At 44.3% G+C, this 18,334-nt stretch overlaps 1 protein-coding gene across 2 annotated transcripts in view; it reads right to left on the reverse strand.

The window, feature by feature from the left end:
- The window catches only part of DPH5 (diphthamide biosynthesis 5), a 344,961-nt gene that overhangs the window by 156,015 nt on the left and 170,612 nt on the right, over positions 1–18,334 (reverse strand). For both annotated transcript variants that reach the window (XM_085601905.1, XM_085601906.1), the window contains exon 3: positions 17,911–18,019. In XM_085601905.1, the coding sequence (XP_085458031.1) occupies positions 17,911–18,019 (109 nt within the window). The remainder of the gene's footprint in view (positions 1–17,910; positions 18,020–18,334) is intronic.

An 18,334-nucleotide genomic window follows, 5' to 3' on the forward strand; every position in this document is an offset into this window, starting at 1 on the left:
AGTAGACCCCTTCTTATATGTCACTTCTGCAGAAGTAAAACAGTCCTGTCGCCATCCTCCCACATTTTACTTGTCTTATACTAAGCCCTACAGCTCAAGGATGCCAACTTTGGGGAAGCTGTTGCTCAGCTCTTACAGCTTCTAGGACTCTCTCCTGCACCTTGGGCTACAACCAATGATGAGGAAATTAAAAATAAATTAATCAAGAGACGTGACTGCGAGAATTTTACCAGTTGATATAATGAATCCTTGCAGGTCACAGGAAAACAGCTGGAAATGAAGAACTATATTAATCCTTCCCACGCTAGGGAATGGATGGCCATCTTAAAAGGGAAGACTTGCACCTAAAAATGGGGATATATAGAGGTCTTCACTGTCATTTTGCACATGCATTAAGGTTTCTCGTTACAATATAATCTTTAGAAATTAGCAATCACTCTACTCATTTTCCAAATGTAATAAGGGGAAAGTTATAGCAATGATCAGAGATCAGTCTGAAACAGTCCTTAAAAATAACAAGCTCCAAGCATCAGTGTTTCACTGATTATGTGCTGCGTTCCACTGAAAAGTCCAAATCCTTTTTTCAGCAGGACAGTAACCCTCATTGATATTGGAAGGACAGGTTTACAAGCTGAACCATGAGCTTTCTCCTAAGCAACACAGAACAATTACACTGCACATACATCTCCATCTCATACTTCGTGCCAGTCTGAGGCCAAATGTAGAAAAGAAAGCTCCAAGTGAAGAAATTCCACTAAGTTTGAGACAATACAATTAAGCTACCCATAATCTGTGGACAGGTAGGAACCACTCTAGCCAGGTGCAGTTACTGTGCTACCACCCACAATAGTGTTCAACCAATGACAAATAAAAATAAGCCTACCTCCCGGCATTGCACTCATCGTGTTTGGCACTCCCATTGAGGGATCCAGGGTTTTGTGTGCTTAAAGGCACACATCACAGCTCACTGATGAGGCCAAACAAAGCTATCACAATTCTGGGATTGCTTATATTCCTGTCTAGAGGGCACATGGCCAGACGTTTCAGACGCACTATTCCTATTGGAGCAGGACCATCTGGTTGCAGACATCTGGTCCATGTCTGGAGTGGCATAGTGGACTGGGAATCAGCACAGAGTGATGGCCAGGAGGTGAGGCTGCTGCAAGCATGCCCCCGCTATAAGCTTTATTTTGCAATCGTTTCCTTTCCTCTCAGGCTTGCTACAAAACCGTGTGCTCTCTGGGCAGATAGAAGGTCATCAGTATTTTTTAGGGTAACCACTGCTTCACTTGCCCTCTTCCTGAAATATGAGTCTATGTCAGGCCTTTCTCAGCCTGCAGCATAGGGGCAGATCAGCAACACCATCATGTGATGCACGGTGTCATTTTGAACTGCAATGTTCCCTCAGAATAGCATACTAAAAGTGTCTGAAATTCACGTAATTTGCTCCTGTGTGTTAATCACTTCCGCCTGACACCGCATCAGTCATGGGACCGACCGACACCCGGTCGGCGGTTCCGACCACCCCATTAGGATGTGACCCAACACTGTTTGGTCGCATTCATACATTTTACTATGAGAGCATGCATTCCGGCCATAAACCGTCCGGAATGCATGTTCCCATAGTAAAATGGGAGGTGCAGTTCATCCCTGCACCCCTGGGTGCAGTGGTCAACAGGGGGCACCATAGGTGCCTCCTTGACCTCCAACTGGAGGCCATACACCGAAGGGGGCCCTGCTGGGTGCCGGAAAGTTGAGTTCCGACAGCCTTTCCGTGTCGGAAAGGCCGGCACGGAAAGGCTGCCGTAACCCGACAATGTAATCTCAAGGGCGGAAAGGCCCGCCTTTGAGGTCCCAGGTCGGATTCCAACTGGCCAACGGGCTTTCTGGGTCTGTTGTAAGCCAGCCGGAATGACCAGCAGGTTTACTTTACGACCACCTCCATCGTAATGAGGTGGTCATAAAGTAAACAGACTGGCCAATTAAGATGCAGCCGTAAAGGCTCCAACCAAGGGTCGGAGCCTTTTACGGCTGCATCGTAATCAGCCTCAAATATCAGGAAAAATGCAGATCCAACATTTATCACTATATGTTAGCACAAACTGTGTACTCGCCTCCGTTTTGGGTTGTGCTATTCCACTCTTTCATCCAACAACTTTTTTACCCCAAAAGACACACATGCACAAGCACACAGACACCGAGGCAAGGGGGCTAGATGCAAGGTGTGACCTGCATCAAAGCCTGCTTACCACAGTCAAAAACCATGCTCAGTTGTGGCAATTGTAAAGAGGGAGATTCAAGGCACAATGTAAACCCTCTGCCCTGAAGTACAAAAAGAAGTCTCATGGTTTGGGGAGGGGTGGCTTTGCTGCACGGCCATATCCATTTCAATTATTTGTCCAAGTATGGGCACATGAGCATCTCCACAGTGTGTCACAGAAGAGCAACACCACCTACTTAAAATATAGGTTTGGGAGATATGAAGGTTTCATACTTATCTCCATTATTTTGCCTCCCTTTGTATCACAATTTAGCACTTAAATAATGTGCTGTCCTTAATTTGTGTCGAACAATAACTTGGCGCTATGTTGCTTCTGCACGGAGGGCCTAATTACAGTGCGGTTCAGACTGCAACTGACTGCTTGTCGGTTGTGGTCTGAACTGCATCTACTGCTGCAGTCTGACCGACGGATTGTGATGCGTGTGGTCGGAGGCACCAGTCAGAGGGACCGACTGATGCTTTCCGACGGGCTCATGGAGCCCGTCAGTTGGAAAGGCCTCATAATCCCTTCGCCATTGGGATTATGATGTCAGGTTCTGACGGCCTTTCCATGGCGACCTTCCCGACATGGAAAGGCTTTTGGAAAGCAACACTGGGGGCCCCTAGCAGAGCCCCCTGGCCCAGCGCAGATGGGCTGCCCCCTGAACATCCCTGCACTGTGTGGCAGGCACCAGACGGTGCAGGGATGTTCAAAAACTCAGTTTGTGCATGCCGCACAAGCTCCCATTAAGAAATGGAAGTTTCCGACCGCACCATGTGTGGTCGCATCCAAATAATGTGGTCAGAACCGCGGACCTGAGGTCGGTCAGTTCCCAATCCTCAACAGCGTCTGTCGGAGTCAACTCCGACAGACATCGTAATGAGGGCCCATGTGCTTAGGAAAGGTTGTTTTTTAAACTGCGTTTCATGAGTTTTGCCCCCACACACAATATATGTGTGCACTCAAAACTACGTCAAGGAGAGTCACAATCGGAGAAGAAACAGTGCATTATTCCCCCCAAAAAACAAAAAACACTTTTTTCCCTTCAAACTTTATACGTTCCGCCACACTCTGACTCATCCTAAACCTCTCTGACTACTATGCACCTCCAAACTTTCTTTCAAACCTCTTCCCTCCTTTACCTAATTTATCCAACTAATCTGTAGGCATATCCAGCACTCCCATTAACATCTCACAACGTCCCTTTACAATTTCACTTCAATCAATTTATCCCTTTCAAAACACTGCAGTAATTGCATAAAATCTCAAGCGCACAAACTTAACCAACTTACCACAACTAATCAACAAGGAAAAAGGAAGCACATATTACTAATTATAGTACCTAATTAGCTCTAACCTTAGGTTCCAGAGTAGGGTGCTGTTAGACCTGGCCCCTTCGACAGGTTGATCCCCAAACTTTTTGGCTTTCACCTTCTATTTTCTGACCCTGTTTTTGTTGGCTATAGGATTCTGGGATCTTTACCAATGTGGATCAGTGCTAAAGTGCATATGCTCTCTGTATAAATTATGACAATGATTGGTTATCCATGATGGTATATTTGATTTACTGTTAAGTCCCTAGTAACATGCACGGTGTGTGCCATGGTCTGTGCATCAAATGCTACTAGTGGTCCTGCAAGCACTGATTGTGCCACCCACATAAGTAGCCCTGTAATTGGTCTCAGACCTACCAATGTTATGTCTGCGTGCGCAGTTTGAAACTACCATGTTGCCCTGGCAAGTGCACCCACTTGTCAGGCCCAAACCTTCCCTTTCCTTACATGTAAGGCACCCCTAAAGTAGGCCCAAGGTACCCCCATGGGCAGGGTGCAGTATATGTGAAAGGTAGGACATGATCTGGTGTGTAAGACATGTCCTTCTTAGTGAAATACTGTGTATTTCGTATTTCACTATTGAAAGTCTATCTGTCTCATAGGCTTATCATTGGGGCTGCACTGTAACAATTTTACAGGTGTAACTCACAGAAGGGACAAGATAGAAAAATTGAGTTTAGGCTCTCTGAACTCAGAATTTATTAAGGCACCTTTTGGTAAAGGTGTTTTTTAAATTCTGTGTTTGAAAATGCCACATTTAAAAGTGGGCATTTTCTTACTTTACCATTCTGTGTGCCTCTGGCTGTTTGTGTATTCAGCATCTGGTGTTTGAGTGACAGGAGCTGGAGTGTACAGTCACTCTAGACAGTCACTAGGAGGGTTTAGTTGTGCCCTGCCTTGCCTGGGTGACTCATCGCAGGGATGAGAAGACTTAGTCCGCATTTAGAGAGATGGGAGGATGTCCATTGCAGCTTAATAGGCTGCATACATGAATCTGACTCAGGAAAGTTCTGGTGCTTGCACTTAGTTTGTCAGGATTCTGATGCTTGCACTCAAGTTTGGCAGAATTCTGGTGATTCAATTTATTTTTAAATCCCTAGTGCCGTTCTGAACTCCCCTGCGCTGCTGAAGAGTTCGTGCACTCTTCTTGAGCCATTGGGCTCAAGAATTTGCTGTAAAAAAACGCCTGGGCATGACTCATTGGGAAGCTGCCTCGCATTTCCAGGATCACTGCCCTGACACCGCCTACCGAACTGCAGCGAGAAGATCGGGCAACTATAAAGGCCGCAACAACCTGGCAGCAGCCTGCGTGGCAGGAGGCTCCCTGTGTTGTCCCTGGCAACCAAGCATTAACGCTGAGGGTCACGGAAGGCAGAGCCTGAGTGTGGCGCGGGAAGCAGGAGCCTCCCAGCTGCACCAGGCCAACATCAGCAAAACGCAAAGAGCCTCGTGCCCTTCGCATCAGAGACCCGAAGAGGGCTGCCAACGCTGTGGTGGTGCTCCGTCCCCGTCTCGCCTACGAAACAGCAACTGGAGCAAGGGGCTGGATTGCCACCGTCCACCTGGTTCAAATAAGGTACGGGCCAGCAAGTGGATCAGTGAGAGTGCACCAGGGCGGTGCACTCGCTACCAGCTAGCACCGTGGGTGCTACTTCCAAATGGGGTGTACCCTTTGGTGACTTCACTATCCCAGTAGCCAAGTGGGCGGAAATCCTCCACGGAGGTACTGCTTGGCCCCCTTGTTATTCCAGTCCCCTCGCCGTGCCCACGACACAGGTGGGCAGGCCTGGTATGGGGTTGGATGCGCGAGACTGAGGTATCCTATGTGTTCAGTTTACCAGCAGCTACACAACATGATCGCAGGCAGCTGACGCATTGTACACCTTTGGGGGCATTGCTTTGCTCCTGTGGCCTTTGCGGGGCAAGTCCAGGACGGGCCCCTGCTGCTTTTAGTCCAAGCGGCTGCACCACAGGTTAGTGGGCAGCTGCATCTCACTGTTGGGGGCATGTTGGTCAGATGACGTCACTGTGTTTCAGCGGCCTACAATTTCTGCATGGTTTTAGTCCTGATGTCAGCATTTATGTCATATGTCATGTCCTAATGCTATAAGGTTATTTACTGTTGTGGTGACCTGATGTAACAATGTGTATGGGAGTGGCAAGAGCAGCAAAATGAGGGTTTTGTTTTTGTGATATGTGCATTACAAAGGTCTCTCGCAGGTGATAACTTCAGTGCCCTATACGTTTTACTTATGACAAGGGCAGTATATATGTCTTTATGTTATTGCCCTACCTGTGATATGATGACAATCGCCCGGTTGGCAAAGAGATTGATGATCTATGTGTTTTATATTCATTTTTATGGCACGTGCCTCATGGCACAGTGATTTATGTGATTGTGGCCTATGTGAGTTACGTATAATGCAAAGGATATTTTTATATAACCTTGTGTGGAGTCTCTATTTGCGGTGTGCCTAGTGTGTCACTGGGGTGTGTGTGTGTTTTGCGCAAACACTTTACACATTGCCTCTGGGATAAACCAGACTACTCTGCCAAGCTACCAAGGGGGTGAGCTGGGGTTATATTGTGTGTGTAACTCCCTTGCCCTGACTAGAGTGGTGGGTTCTGCCTAATTGAGGTGCATACCCTAGCCAACCAGAAACCCCATTTCTAACATGCGCTAGTCACAGTGAAGCTCATTGACTCGTCGGGGGTAGTAAGCGCTATCAAATACAATACACAATTAGAACACAAGCTGCAGAGAGGGAGGGCTGGCCAAGATAGATGCAGTGGAAACAAATGGAATAATCTATTTTCACGACCATGCCCTTTGGCCCTAATATGGTGTTTGAAACTTTATGTCTATATTTACTATGTACATTTATGTCTATTTTTACTAAATTTCAACTGACGAGCTGTTTCATGCATTACTGACAATTTTATTGGAGCATAGCAGATAGCCTTTCGCTTCGTTTTCATTGATTTTGTGAGTAAATCGGTCAATTGTTCGAGTGACGGCAGTGACAGCTAACAAACGAACCACCGCGCGGGGCGGGTGAGATCCCTGCGCATGCCCTATTTCACTGGGGATGACCCTGCACTTGTTTCATTGGATGCCTTTATAAACAGGAGGGCACGTGCTCCTGCAACCGCAGTTAAGATCTGCTCGTTAAAATTGGGCGAGAAGCCAATGAAAAAGAGGAAACAACAAACTAAAAGCATATGTGGATTTGTTATGATCACTGCCATCCCATCTGTGAAAGCACTACACTCTTAAATTACAGGAGAACCCATGCTTCCCCAAGATCTCGGGACACTTGTTTACCACAAATAATGACAAAATACTATCTGGTATTTTGCAAAAAGAAAACCAATGCCGCACTGCATACATGGTATTTGGTCAATATGTTTGGGAGTTATTGCCATTTGATAAAGTTCTCCTTCTTGGTAGCCAGCAGAAAAATTATAACAAACGATTTCACCACAAGATAGCTTCCAACGCCGGTCTAGATAGCCTAGAAACAGCAACGTTGGGTAAACGCTCATGCTAATTGGTTGGGAATTCTAAAATTGGAGAGCATTCTCACGTGGCAAATGTGTTCGGTGAAAACATCTGGACACCTAAATATTCACTGATGTTGCCTTAGTTCAAAAGATCGTCTTTCGGAATACCCAATGCTTTGCTAATCACACGCTGATCCAACAAATCTCCAAGTCTGCTCACATCATCTGTCCAAAATCCTCCTTCTCTGCTCAATTTCATATTTAGTAGATGTGGCCTCTAAAGATTCAAGTGTGACGAGCTGCATCTCCAAAACATATGCAAGTTATAAGCAGCTTGGGGACCACGTGGACAGAGGTGCTGGAACCATTTTTAAAGTGGAGGTGCCATCCTCAATGTTACATCCCTGAAATCGTAGGGATTGTGAAAAATGCAAGCATCACACAAAGAACAAGTGTCACTAATCAGCCCCGCCCCATTCAGCTAGAGTGGTGCGGCTGAAGCATGGCGGTGGTGTTGCATTCTGGAGCACCCTGTCACAAGCACCTTACTGAAACATGAATTGGTAGGCCGCTGTCATTTGGAGACTTCATGTTTTCCACTGAAATGAACACCAGCATTCAAGTATTACTGATACCACTACACAGCACACAAACAAGAATATGTGGGGGTGCAGTAAACCTCTGCACCCCTCCCCCCAGTGTCTATGCACCATGAAGATCTAGAAGGATGGATAGTGCCAGGAGGAAGTCATCAGATCTCCGGTTGCCTTGGTGCATAGGTGCTGGAAGTAGGGCTTCTGGGGGTGCAGCAGCACCCCCAGAATTAACCATGCTGGGCTTCAGAAGATGAACGGGCAATAAAGAGGTCTGTACATTTTGTGATTACTTTGTCACATGTGCTGAATTTTCAAAGACAAAGTCAAATATCAGGCTACGGTTTCCCCCAAATTGCTGCTAATTCAGAAACTAGGGTGTACTTTTATTTCTCCGACTACAAAGTGAGAGGAGTTTGTAAAAGTGATCTAGGTGACATTCCTACTGGGGTGCAGGAAAGAAAAGGCTGTAGCATGTCAGTTTTTTTCTAAAAAAAAATGTAAATATCCGGAAATGAGCTATACACACATTTCAAATTATATCAGCAGTTAGGAACACACAAATTAAGCACTGTTTTGTAATTCTTAAGTGGAATGGAAACACAATTTTAATAGGATCAAAACAATTCATGACACTTTACTTGGTGATGTGCAAATGCTCAATTTGCACTGAAACCCAATTTCCACACATTGTCATTTGTGCGCTACATAGTTTTACTAGTATAACTGCATGTTATGCAAATTTAGTTGTCATTTCAATGGAAAATGTGCTGTCTGTAAATGACACTGAGCTACCCCACCAGTGCGCCAAAATGCAAAACCAGCTACATACTACAACCTCACCACTCTCCTGGGGGGAATGTACATGGCACATCTACTACACTTGTGTGTTTTTGAATAACGCTTGGATTTTTCACAATCCCTATGAGTTCAGTGATAGATTATTAATGGCAGCACCCCCGCTCTGAAAATTGTTCCACCACCACTGCTTTATTGTTACTTGTAAAGAGCTTCTTCGCTCTTGCGGCTAATTTTGCGCTGGGTAAATACTTCAAGAAATAAAATAAATAAATTAGTATCCATAATTTATCGAGAAACAATTGGTGAGTGCTACCACCTACCACAACAGGCAGAGATTTGCTACCCAAGCATGATGTTCTGCAGTAATTTAACTCTCACACCTTACGCTGACGCATGCAGTGGTTCCTCAATGTAATTAACACAACAGCCTGTGCTAGTACACTACATTCTATATGAACAGTGATCAAAACGACCATGCTGCACAACTTACGTGTCGAGTCTAGGTTGGTTTGTCGCAATATAATTTACATATTCACAGAAAATAGTACTATAACTTTTCAAAGAAGGCAGAATGAAGTAAAGAGATCAATTCTAAAACTGAAACCAAGAGATTTTATTCGGGTGTATGTGAAACAATCACTGGCAGCCAGTTAAGTGGCATGCATCTTTCAACTTTTATGCATAGGATAGATTGCCCAAAGGCAAATATCTTACTTACAAGCAGGTTGAAATAAAGAGCCATCATCTAGCACTCTGCCTTTAGTAAGCAAATCTTGATTGTTCCAAAAAATATCAGAGAACGAGGAGAAAAGAGTGGAGTGGCTCTTTTCAAATATGGAATATTCCAATGTGAATGCTCTTTCAGACGATACGACCTCAATCTTTCAAAACGTGACTTGGCCCTGTGACTTCACTATCCTTGAGAGATGTTAAGATCAGGTAGGGCTGAGATAGTGTTTCCATCACTACAGGTGTCGTTTCATCCTGATAAAGTTTTTAAACTTGTGTAATTCATTTTAAAATTAACTTCTTGGTATCGAAAACGTGTGTTTTTATGGGAATCCTTAGCTCTCTTTATAGATTATGTTTCTGATTCTCGTCAGAATTGAATAAAATTCCATTTGCTGTAGTTCACTTTTTGACTCTGGTTTGGCCCTATGCTGAGACTTGATGTTTGCGAAACAGGGCTTCGCCATAGTAGGCTCTGTGTAAAATGGCAGTTCCGCTCACTCTCAGAACAACACCTACTATTTTAAGTCTGAAGTGACCTTACAAAGTCAGGACACCAGACTCACTGTGCAGTCTGCCATATCCAGTTACAATATGTTCCTATTATTGGACTGTGAAGTATGATATTAATATTCACCTTCCTGATATAGGTCTCTGTGGAGCACGGTGTCACACTGTTTGCTTTACAAGTGTAAATAAAGGAGATTTTGGCCCTGATCCTGCAGGGGCAGAACATTTCACAGTCTGGGCCTACATTAAGCAATGGTAAACACCATAGTTTACCGAACAATTTCATTATTAATACTTATTAAGTGCTTGAGTTAGCTAGAGTCGATTATTGTGTTTTGCAAACCAATACGTCCAAGCCTAAAAAAAAAAGTTCTGAATTTTTAATGACCAAGCCCATCAGATAGATAGAGAGCACACTGGCAGGACCAACCGTCAACCTCAATGGAGACCAGTAGCCAGACCAAGAACAAGAGACACTAATAGTGAATCTCTCTCATAGACCGCTGTTGGAGACAGAGAAACGAGTACTTCAAAAAGGTTTGGGCTTCGTACCAACACCCAAAATTGACTCCTTCAGGGAGATGTGCAAATTACAGGCCTTCTTCCGTAAAGTACGCCTCAAGGCCTACTTCTATGACGAACCTGGTGAACCGAGTGAGGACTCTGGCCTCCACAAACCCTCTACGTTTACACCTCATAGTGGGATGGTTCCCAATGAAGTCTTGACCTTTGAGCAGGCGGTGTTAAAAGATTGGGAAAACATACGCCCTGTTACGGCCTTTCAGAATATCTCCAATGAGGAAGAAGCAGCGATACAGTCGCTGAATGATGACCTCTCGATAATTATTAAACAAGCAGTTAAGGGGGGCGCTACTGTGATTATGTCCACCACCGATTACCGTACTGAGTGCGAGCGCCAACTCAGCGATAGGAGGTACTACACTCCGATTAAGGAGGACCCCACTATTCGCCTCACTACTTTGATCACAACCATGGTATTCCATGCAGAGACCCAGGGATGGATAACGACAAAAGAGGCAGCGTTTCTGGTTACCAGTGAACCCAGAATCCCCTATTTCTATTGCCTCCCGAAAATACATAAGGGTACTTCTCCAGTTCCAGGGAGACCTATTGTCTCTGGGATCGGGTCCCTTTTGGAACCCCTTTCTAGGTTCGTGGATCACTTCCTCAAACCAGTAGTACAGGGGACTCCGTCTTTCCTGAGGGATACTACTGACGTCCTTAGGTTGATAGAGGGTTCTCAATACCAGGGGGAAGTTGATTTCCTCCTCACCCTGGATGTTGAGGCCCTCTATACTAATTTCCTACAGAGAGCAACCCTTGATGTTATTGAGGACGTATTTAGTGGGTTAGATTGGGAATCAGTCACCCCACGTCCCTTTATCCTTGAATGTGCCTCTATAGCTCTTACAGAGAACTTTTTTGAATTCGAAGGACAACTTTACCATCAGATACAGGGCACTTCGATGGGGAGCACCTTCGCCCCAAGTGTGGCCTGTATCTACATGGCGGCTTTTGAGGAAAGAACTATCCAGAGTGCCACTAACCCTTACAGAGCCAACATTCTACTCTGGAGGCGTTTTATCGATGATATTCTGGTACTCTGGAACTCTGGAAAGGTGATCGAGCCCACTGCGAAGAGTTTTGCTCTTGGATTAACACTCTGAACCCCTACTTGAGGTTCACCGGCACCATTTCTGATCAACAAATCCCATTTTTGGACCTTTTGATCCAATTAAACAATCATACGATGAGTACCACGCTTTACCGTAAGCCCACTGACAGAAATAGCCTTTTGCATTTTCACAGTTACCATCCACGTGCCCTTAAACAGAACCTACCGTTTGGACAGTTCCTCCAAATTAGGAGGAATTGTAGCTCCATAACTGATTTCAAAAAGGAATCTAAGATCCTGACAAAAAATCTTCTCGAGAGGGGTTATCACAGCCTGGATGTAAATAAGTCATTCAAACGTGCCCGGAACAATGATCGGGAGGGGTTACTTGAACCTAGCGAGCGACATACGGATGACTCTATTACATGTGTGACAACCTTTAACCCAAATTCTTACCATTTAGAGAAGATCATTAAGAAGCATTGGGGGATCTTACAAACTGGTGATCTTACAATCACTACCCCACGTTTTGCCTTCAAACGAAACACAAATTTGAAAGAGAGACTGATACATACGGGACCCCAAAAACTCAAGGTCACCACACAGTCCACATTATGGCACCTTCCCCCTGTAATGGGGCACTATCCTTGTGGCTCGTGTGTGGTTTACCCCCTGACTAAGATCACCAAGAATATCATTTTCCCTAATGGGGTTACCTGGGAATGCAGGACTCATACCAACTGCAATACCCCAAACTGTATTTACTTGATCACCTGTCCTTGTGACCTCGCTTATATAGGGATGACTACAAGACCAGTCAAAACCAGAATTATTTAGCACAGGAGTAACTTCCGGTGCAATAAAGTGAACACAAAAATGACCACACACTTTTATGAAAAACAACACTCTCCTGACTCGCTTCAGTGGATAGTCCTGCAATCTGTTAGGAACATTAATAAAAACAAATTATTCCAGTTGGAACAGAGGTGGGTGATGAGGCTGTCAACGCATAGGGAAGGGTTAAATGAGGAACTCCCATGGAGCAGTCTTCTAGGTTCCTAAATACGATCGTTTCCCATATATAACCCACAGGTCAACTACATTTTATTCAGTAATATGCCCGAATTGGGGTCTTAGAATTTGAAGTGGACTGTGATACTCCCTCGGGTGGCCCTACGCCCGCCCTCGTTATTTCCACCAGCAGCTACTCCCAGCTAGCGCTGTTTCACTACCTCCCACACTGGGATCGGCTTGTGACCATTGGTCCCGCCCTCTCATGTCCCGTGATTGACACGTGACGTCCTCACTATCGAGACGCACCCGGAAGTGGAGCTCGCACCCAAGACTCTGAGTAACGGAGTACATCGATTGGCTCTGGTTCCCTTTTTATGATCTCCTTCAGCTTTTGACAGCGTCCCCCGAATCGGCTTGGACGGAGGGTAGGAGTCTACGTTTCCTGTATCGAGGAAACATGTAAGTGCTCGTTTGTGCTCTATACTCTCTTTGGGTTGACTAACTCTTTCTGGTAATTCTACCGCCATTGGTGTTTTGATATAATTGGGCTCTATGATATTGGGTGGAAACGTTTCGTTTTGTACATTTCCTGACAAACGGGACCCTTTGCAGCTCGGGAACTGTTAATCCAACTCCTCCACCCCTGCCTGTTCCTTTTATGAAGTTTTCTTTTTCTTTTTCTTCTTTTTCCACCCTACATTTCCTTGCGATCTCCCTTTCGTAAATGTTGCGAACCGTGGTTATTTTCCACATGATGCCTAGCGTCTTTTGGTAGTTTCTACCGTCCTACGTTGAGAGCAGTCGACATTTGTTACAATTCCGATTCAATGGGGTAACGACTTTGAATCTTTCTGGTCTAACTCTGAGAGCGGTCGACGTTGTTAAACAAACCCAATTATAGGTGTTAACGGCTTTGAGCCCTTCCGGACCTTCTAATGTACCGAGAGCCTTGGTCTATTTTTCACCGGTAATATGAACGTCACATGGCTCCTGTTTTCCGTTTACTTTCGTTTATTTTGTTTATTATGCCTCACTTATCGTTTGATCGTGCCGGAATACCAACGCTATTACTTTGCTTGTGTACCATGACAGAACACTGCACTATTCAGTGTTACAGTCCGGCCCTGATTCGCTGGAGCCCCTGACGCATCACTATGGGGTGAGTTTACTAGTGACCCGTGGTACTTTAATCACAGAGTGCTCTCCTTGGCCTTTTGACTAAAGGAAATAGTTTTCTTAATCAGATATTGGTTGTTTTAGAACAAATACATGTGTGCTATTTCTGCAGTAGTCTGTGTTTTTAACCTTTTTTCACTTTTTTCCTCACTGTAAGCGCATGTGTAAAGTTTTCACAGCACTTGTTTTCATCACCATTGTACTGTACTGTACCAAGAGTGCTGCCTGACATCACTCTAAGGGTTTACAGAACATAAGGCTTACAATCATTAATCTGTTATACAATGTTGTTTTTATCATGTGCCTGTTTTCATTCTTTCTACCAGGTGCATTTAGGTTTTTCTCCAACATAAGTAACCACTTATTAGGGTGCTGTAAGAGTGGTAATTGCTGTAGTAGGTGCTATCACTACCAGTAAGTGTGTGAACTTTTTTTGTTTGGTCCTGATGAATTGCGGTTTAACTAACCATTGCAAGAAACATGTTGACCTGTTTTAGCGCCATCCTAACTACCTTATTGCAGGGAGGCGCTCCATTTTGGTTTTAGTCAAGAGTGGGACTCTGCTTATTAAACTTTTGTTATTTTGGGCCCCGACTACTTGTTTTAAAGTTTCATTAGAACACACTACACCTAGGGCCCTCACCCGCATTACACCAACCGACATAAAGGAATAAAGATCTCCATCAAAAGGCCCCGATAAGGGCGCCAATCGGGGATTGCAGCGCCGCCCCGATTTGGAGCAGACCTGATGATGAAGCATGACATCTAGCTGGCTGGATGTGTGAGGGTCTTTTTCCTGAAGGAGTAAGTTTCTCCTGACTTCACTGACTTATAGATTATTGCAGGCCTTTCTTTGTCTAATCACACCCTTTAGGAACAGCATACATCTTTATACCTAGACTTATGATTGGGCTCCGTGTGCTGGACCTGTTTAAAATAGCCCTTTGTTCCTTCTCTTATATTCAAGCTCATCAGATGCCAGGCTTAGCCACTCCAAAGTGGTTGTTTACAATACTCAGAAGACAAGGAGAAAGTCTGACCCGCACCTGCATTTCTGCACCTTGTAACTCTGCTGTCATTTTACACTTTTCAAACTCTTTAGGCCCATTCCACAAAGTGAATTAGCACTTCAAAACACACTACCGGTGTATTATAAAACATACTACAAAAAGGGCAGTTTTACCTATACCTATGTTTCTGGAGCTCCGTGCCCTGACTTCAGAGTCTCCACACATGCAAGTAGAGATTTTAGTAGTAAATGTAGGAAGGACACAGGAAATAGGCAAGAAAATGGGCATACTTACTCCGAAGGGGCGGTAGGTTTAGGGAGGAGTAAGATGGGGAGGGTTGGGAGTGGTTTAGAGAGAGATGTCACCCATCCACACAAGTGTAAGTTGCTTTACTCTGGGTGTGAAGACATGAAATGTACTCTTTTGTAGTAAGTTTATTGGAGTTTGTGAATACTGAAAGTAGTCAACTTAATCCAGAGTGTAAACTCCTTCAACTTACTCAAAGTGTAAGTTACTTTTGTGAATCCGGCCCCTTGACTTCTCTGCGGGACGGTCCCTGATGGTGACATTAGATACAGCATAAATGTTTTTAAAGTGGTCGAAAGCATGGTCAATCGATCAATACAGTGACAGTGTCAAATAGTTATAGTAAAGGAATAAAGGATTCTGTCATGGCCATCAGGAAATGTACTCGGCATGGTCTACACCACCGATTGCAATCGCCTGCTATCAAATGAAAAGCATTATAAGATATTGATGGAGGGTCCAACGACATGTTTGACGATTGTCATACAAAAACTGGTGGATGAAGCAGAAATTGGGAACTGTATTTTCAAAAGAGAGGCTGATTTCCTGATAAACCAAAACTCTGTCACGCCATATTTTTACATCCTCCCTAAGGTCCACAAGAAGAAGATCCCCCACCAGGACAGGCGATTTTTTCAGGTATTGAATTTATTTTGGAGCCATTCTCTCAATTTGTTGACTTTTTTACGACCAGTTGTACAACGCACACCCTCATATCTGAAGGACATGAGGGACTTATTAAGACTACTACAAGATACAGCTTTTAATCAAACAAAAAATATCCTGGTGGGTTTGGACATTGAGAGCCTATATACTAGTCAACTAAATCATTATGTTTGAATTCCTTTAGGCCCACTAGGTGATTTTTGGATGCCAGTACCTTTCCTCATGGTCATATTAATAATTCTTTACCTCTCCTCTTTACTATCACAGTTTTTATATCGGTTTCACAGTTTTGATCTTTTACATCACCACTAAACCTAACAATGTAGATAGGCACATAGCAGGCTGCTTCCTTTCATTGTACAAACGAGGGGTGGCAACATTATACCGCGACCACATATGAGGGGCAGGGCATTAAGCCAACGCTGTGCGTGCAGAGGAGGAGAAGCCTCCAGCAAACAAACCGCTCTGGCATTCAAAACCCCGCCGGTAGATGTAGACTTCAGTATGCAGGGATTGGATGTGCCGTTCGGTTCCATTGAAGGACTGAACCCTTGGTGAAGTAAATTAGGCCACCCATGGGGGAGGATGTTTGGTTCATTGATGTTTTGGATATTTCTTCACCAGTCTTTCCTGCCCATACGTTTTATTTGCAGTGTGTGACTGCAGGGTCTGTTCTCCTCCAGTAATCTCTATGGGGCCTTTGAGAGCCCACTGAGAGGTATATCTTTCCCTCACTTTACCTTAAGTGCCTTTGAATGTATGTGCAATTCACTTGGGTTATGCATGAGTTATATACAAGATATTACGTCAGTCCTTTGCACATGAATAACTACTTATAGGCTATTATGATTCACATGACAAAGTCTTTCAAGTGGTCACAGCACTCACAAGTGGTGATATGGTATCCTGGTTTGTAGATCAATGAACTTAGAAACTACAAGTGTGTTTCTCTCTCTCTGCAGTTTTATGCTTCATTTGTTTTTGATTTTGTTTCTTCCAGATTTACAGGGACTGGGAAAATTAAACCTGAATTGTATGTAAGTTTGTGAAATGCATGAGGGAATGCAGTTTACGATTAATAGCATAATCTTCACATTTATATCACAAGCAGTGTGGGTATTAGTGACACCTGTGGGAAAGTGTGCACATTTTTTCATTTCATCTTTAAGGGATCTGCAGCAAGATCCTGAAGAAAGGCACCAGACCCGAACTGGGCATAAGTGGCTGAAACATGTCAACATATTCTGTGTATGCAGGGGACTCCTCACTCAGCCCCGTTTATCATCTTTTCTGTTTTTAACCATCCCCAAGCTCCCACGAGCTCAATAAAGAATCTTTTCAGGATACTTGAGGTAATTTTAATATTACAATATTAACAATTAACAATATTACAGATTTGCGCTTCTCCTCAATTAATCAGTCTCTTCATGGAAGGCGAAATACGGGGGATGACGAGTTAAGCATCAGCCGGTCGGATATCACTGCGGCGGGTCCCTGATAGACTTGAAGTCTATCAGGGGAGAGGAGAAGCGCGAATCTGTAACATTGTATGAATCACCATATGCGCATTATATAATCTGCACTGTATCGTCAGAGTTACGCTAACTCGAATGCGCCCTGTATTAAATTGGCATAATACAACCCTGCATCGTCCAGAGGTCCTGTTTCCAGCTGCGGGTACAACACTTAGAGCCAGATACAATCTATAGTCCCCAGATAACCTGTCCTGAAGAGACCCCACAACCAGAGTGGGTCGAAACGTCGTCGACATTACAAAGAGATGGCGAGAAAGATTCATCGTATTAGCTCCTCTTTGTTGTTTTTAATGACCTTTCCCCAATTCACTGATATTCACCTTTTAGGCTAAGATCACTTCACTGGGACTCACTTCACCCTTTCACTATGTGTGCTTGTAGTACAATTAAAATATTTTTGTATTTGATGAATAAGAAATAAATCATATTTACTTTGGCTGAAGCAAATGACATTTTCTTCTTGGGCTTCGACTGTGTATTAAATTACAATCATTGGATTTGTTAATTAATCGTTGCCGTGATTCAACATTATTTAGGTTAATTTAATTAATTGCGAGTAATTTTTTTGCTTGTTCTATTGATAATGGTGCATAAAATGAGTTCCTTGTGAACATTGTCTCTTGCTTCATGCAAATACCCAGTTCACAGGGACATATGGGTCGCTCTTGTTCTTTGAAAAACCTTACATTGCTTAGCATTTAACAAGATTTTGCCACGCCTGCAACCCCATCACTCAAACTCGTTCATCCCTTCTCCATGCATGACCATCCAGTCCATATTGGACCGTATGTACCGATGTGCTACTGTGCACAGCACTACACACGTGAGGAGTTACCTGCAGGCCACAGCATCCGACTGCATTCATGATGGAGGCGTTGTGAATAACTCGGTAGGGAATCCCAGCCTTCACCGCGCGCAGCACAAGGTCACTGTGGGTTGTCGCCCTGTGTTCAAAGGAAGAATAAAGGGGCATCCTAAATACCACGGCTTCACTTGGAAAACATTTCAACATTTACAGGTCAGAAATACACTACAAGAATGACTTGTCAGTCAACTTTCAGAAACCACGTTTTTTCACACGTGGTTTTCAAATGCGGGTTGTTTACGCCCACGTTCTCTACCACTGGATCATACCAAGTTGAGTCAGGGCAGGCGCATTGTGCTTCAGAACTGCAGGCAGGAAAGCCTTTCTGTGCGTTTGTTATCGGCCCAGGCCCGCGTTTCACCATCGCCGCTCTCTTATCGCACAGTCGAAATTA

This window comes from Triturus cristatus, chromosome 4_2 (assembly GCF_964204655.1).
Source record: "Triturus cristatus chromosome 4_2, aTriCri1.1, whole genome shotgun sequence".
Lineage (NCBI taxonomy): Eukaryota > Metazoa > Chordata > Amphibia > Caudata > Salamandridae > Triturus > Triturus cristatus.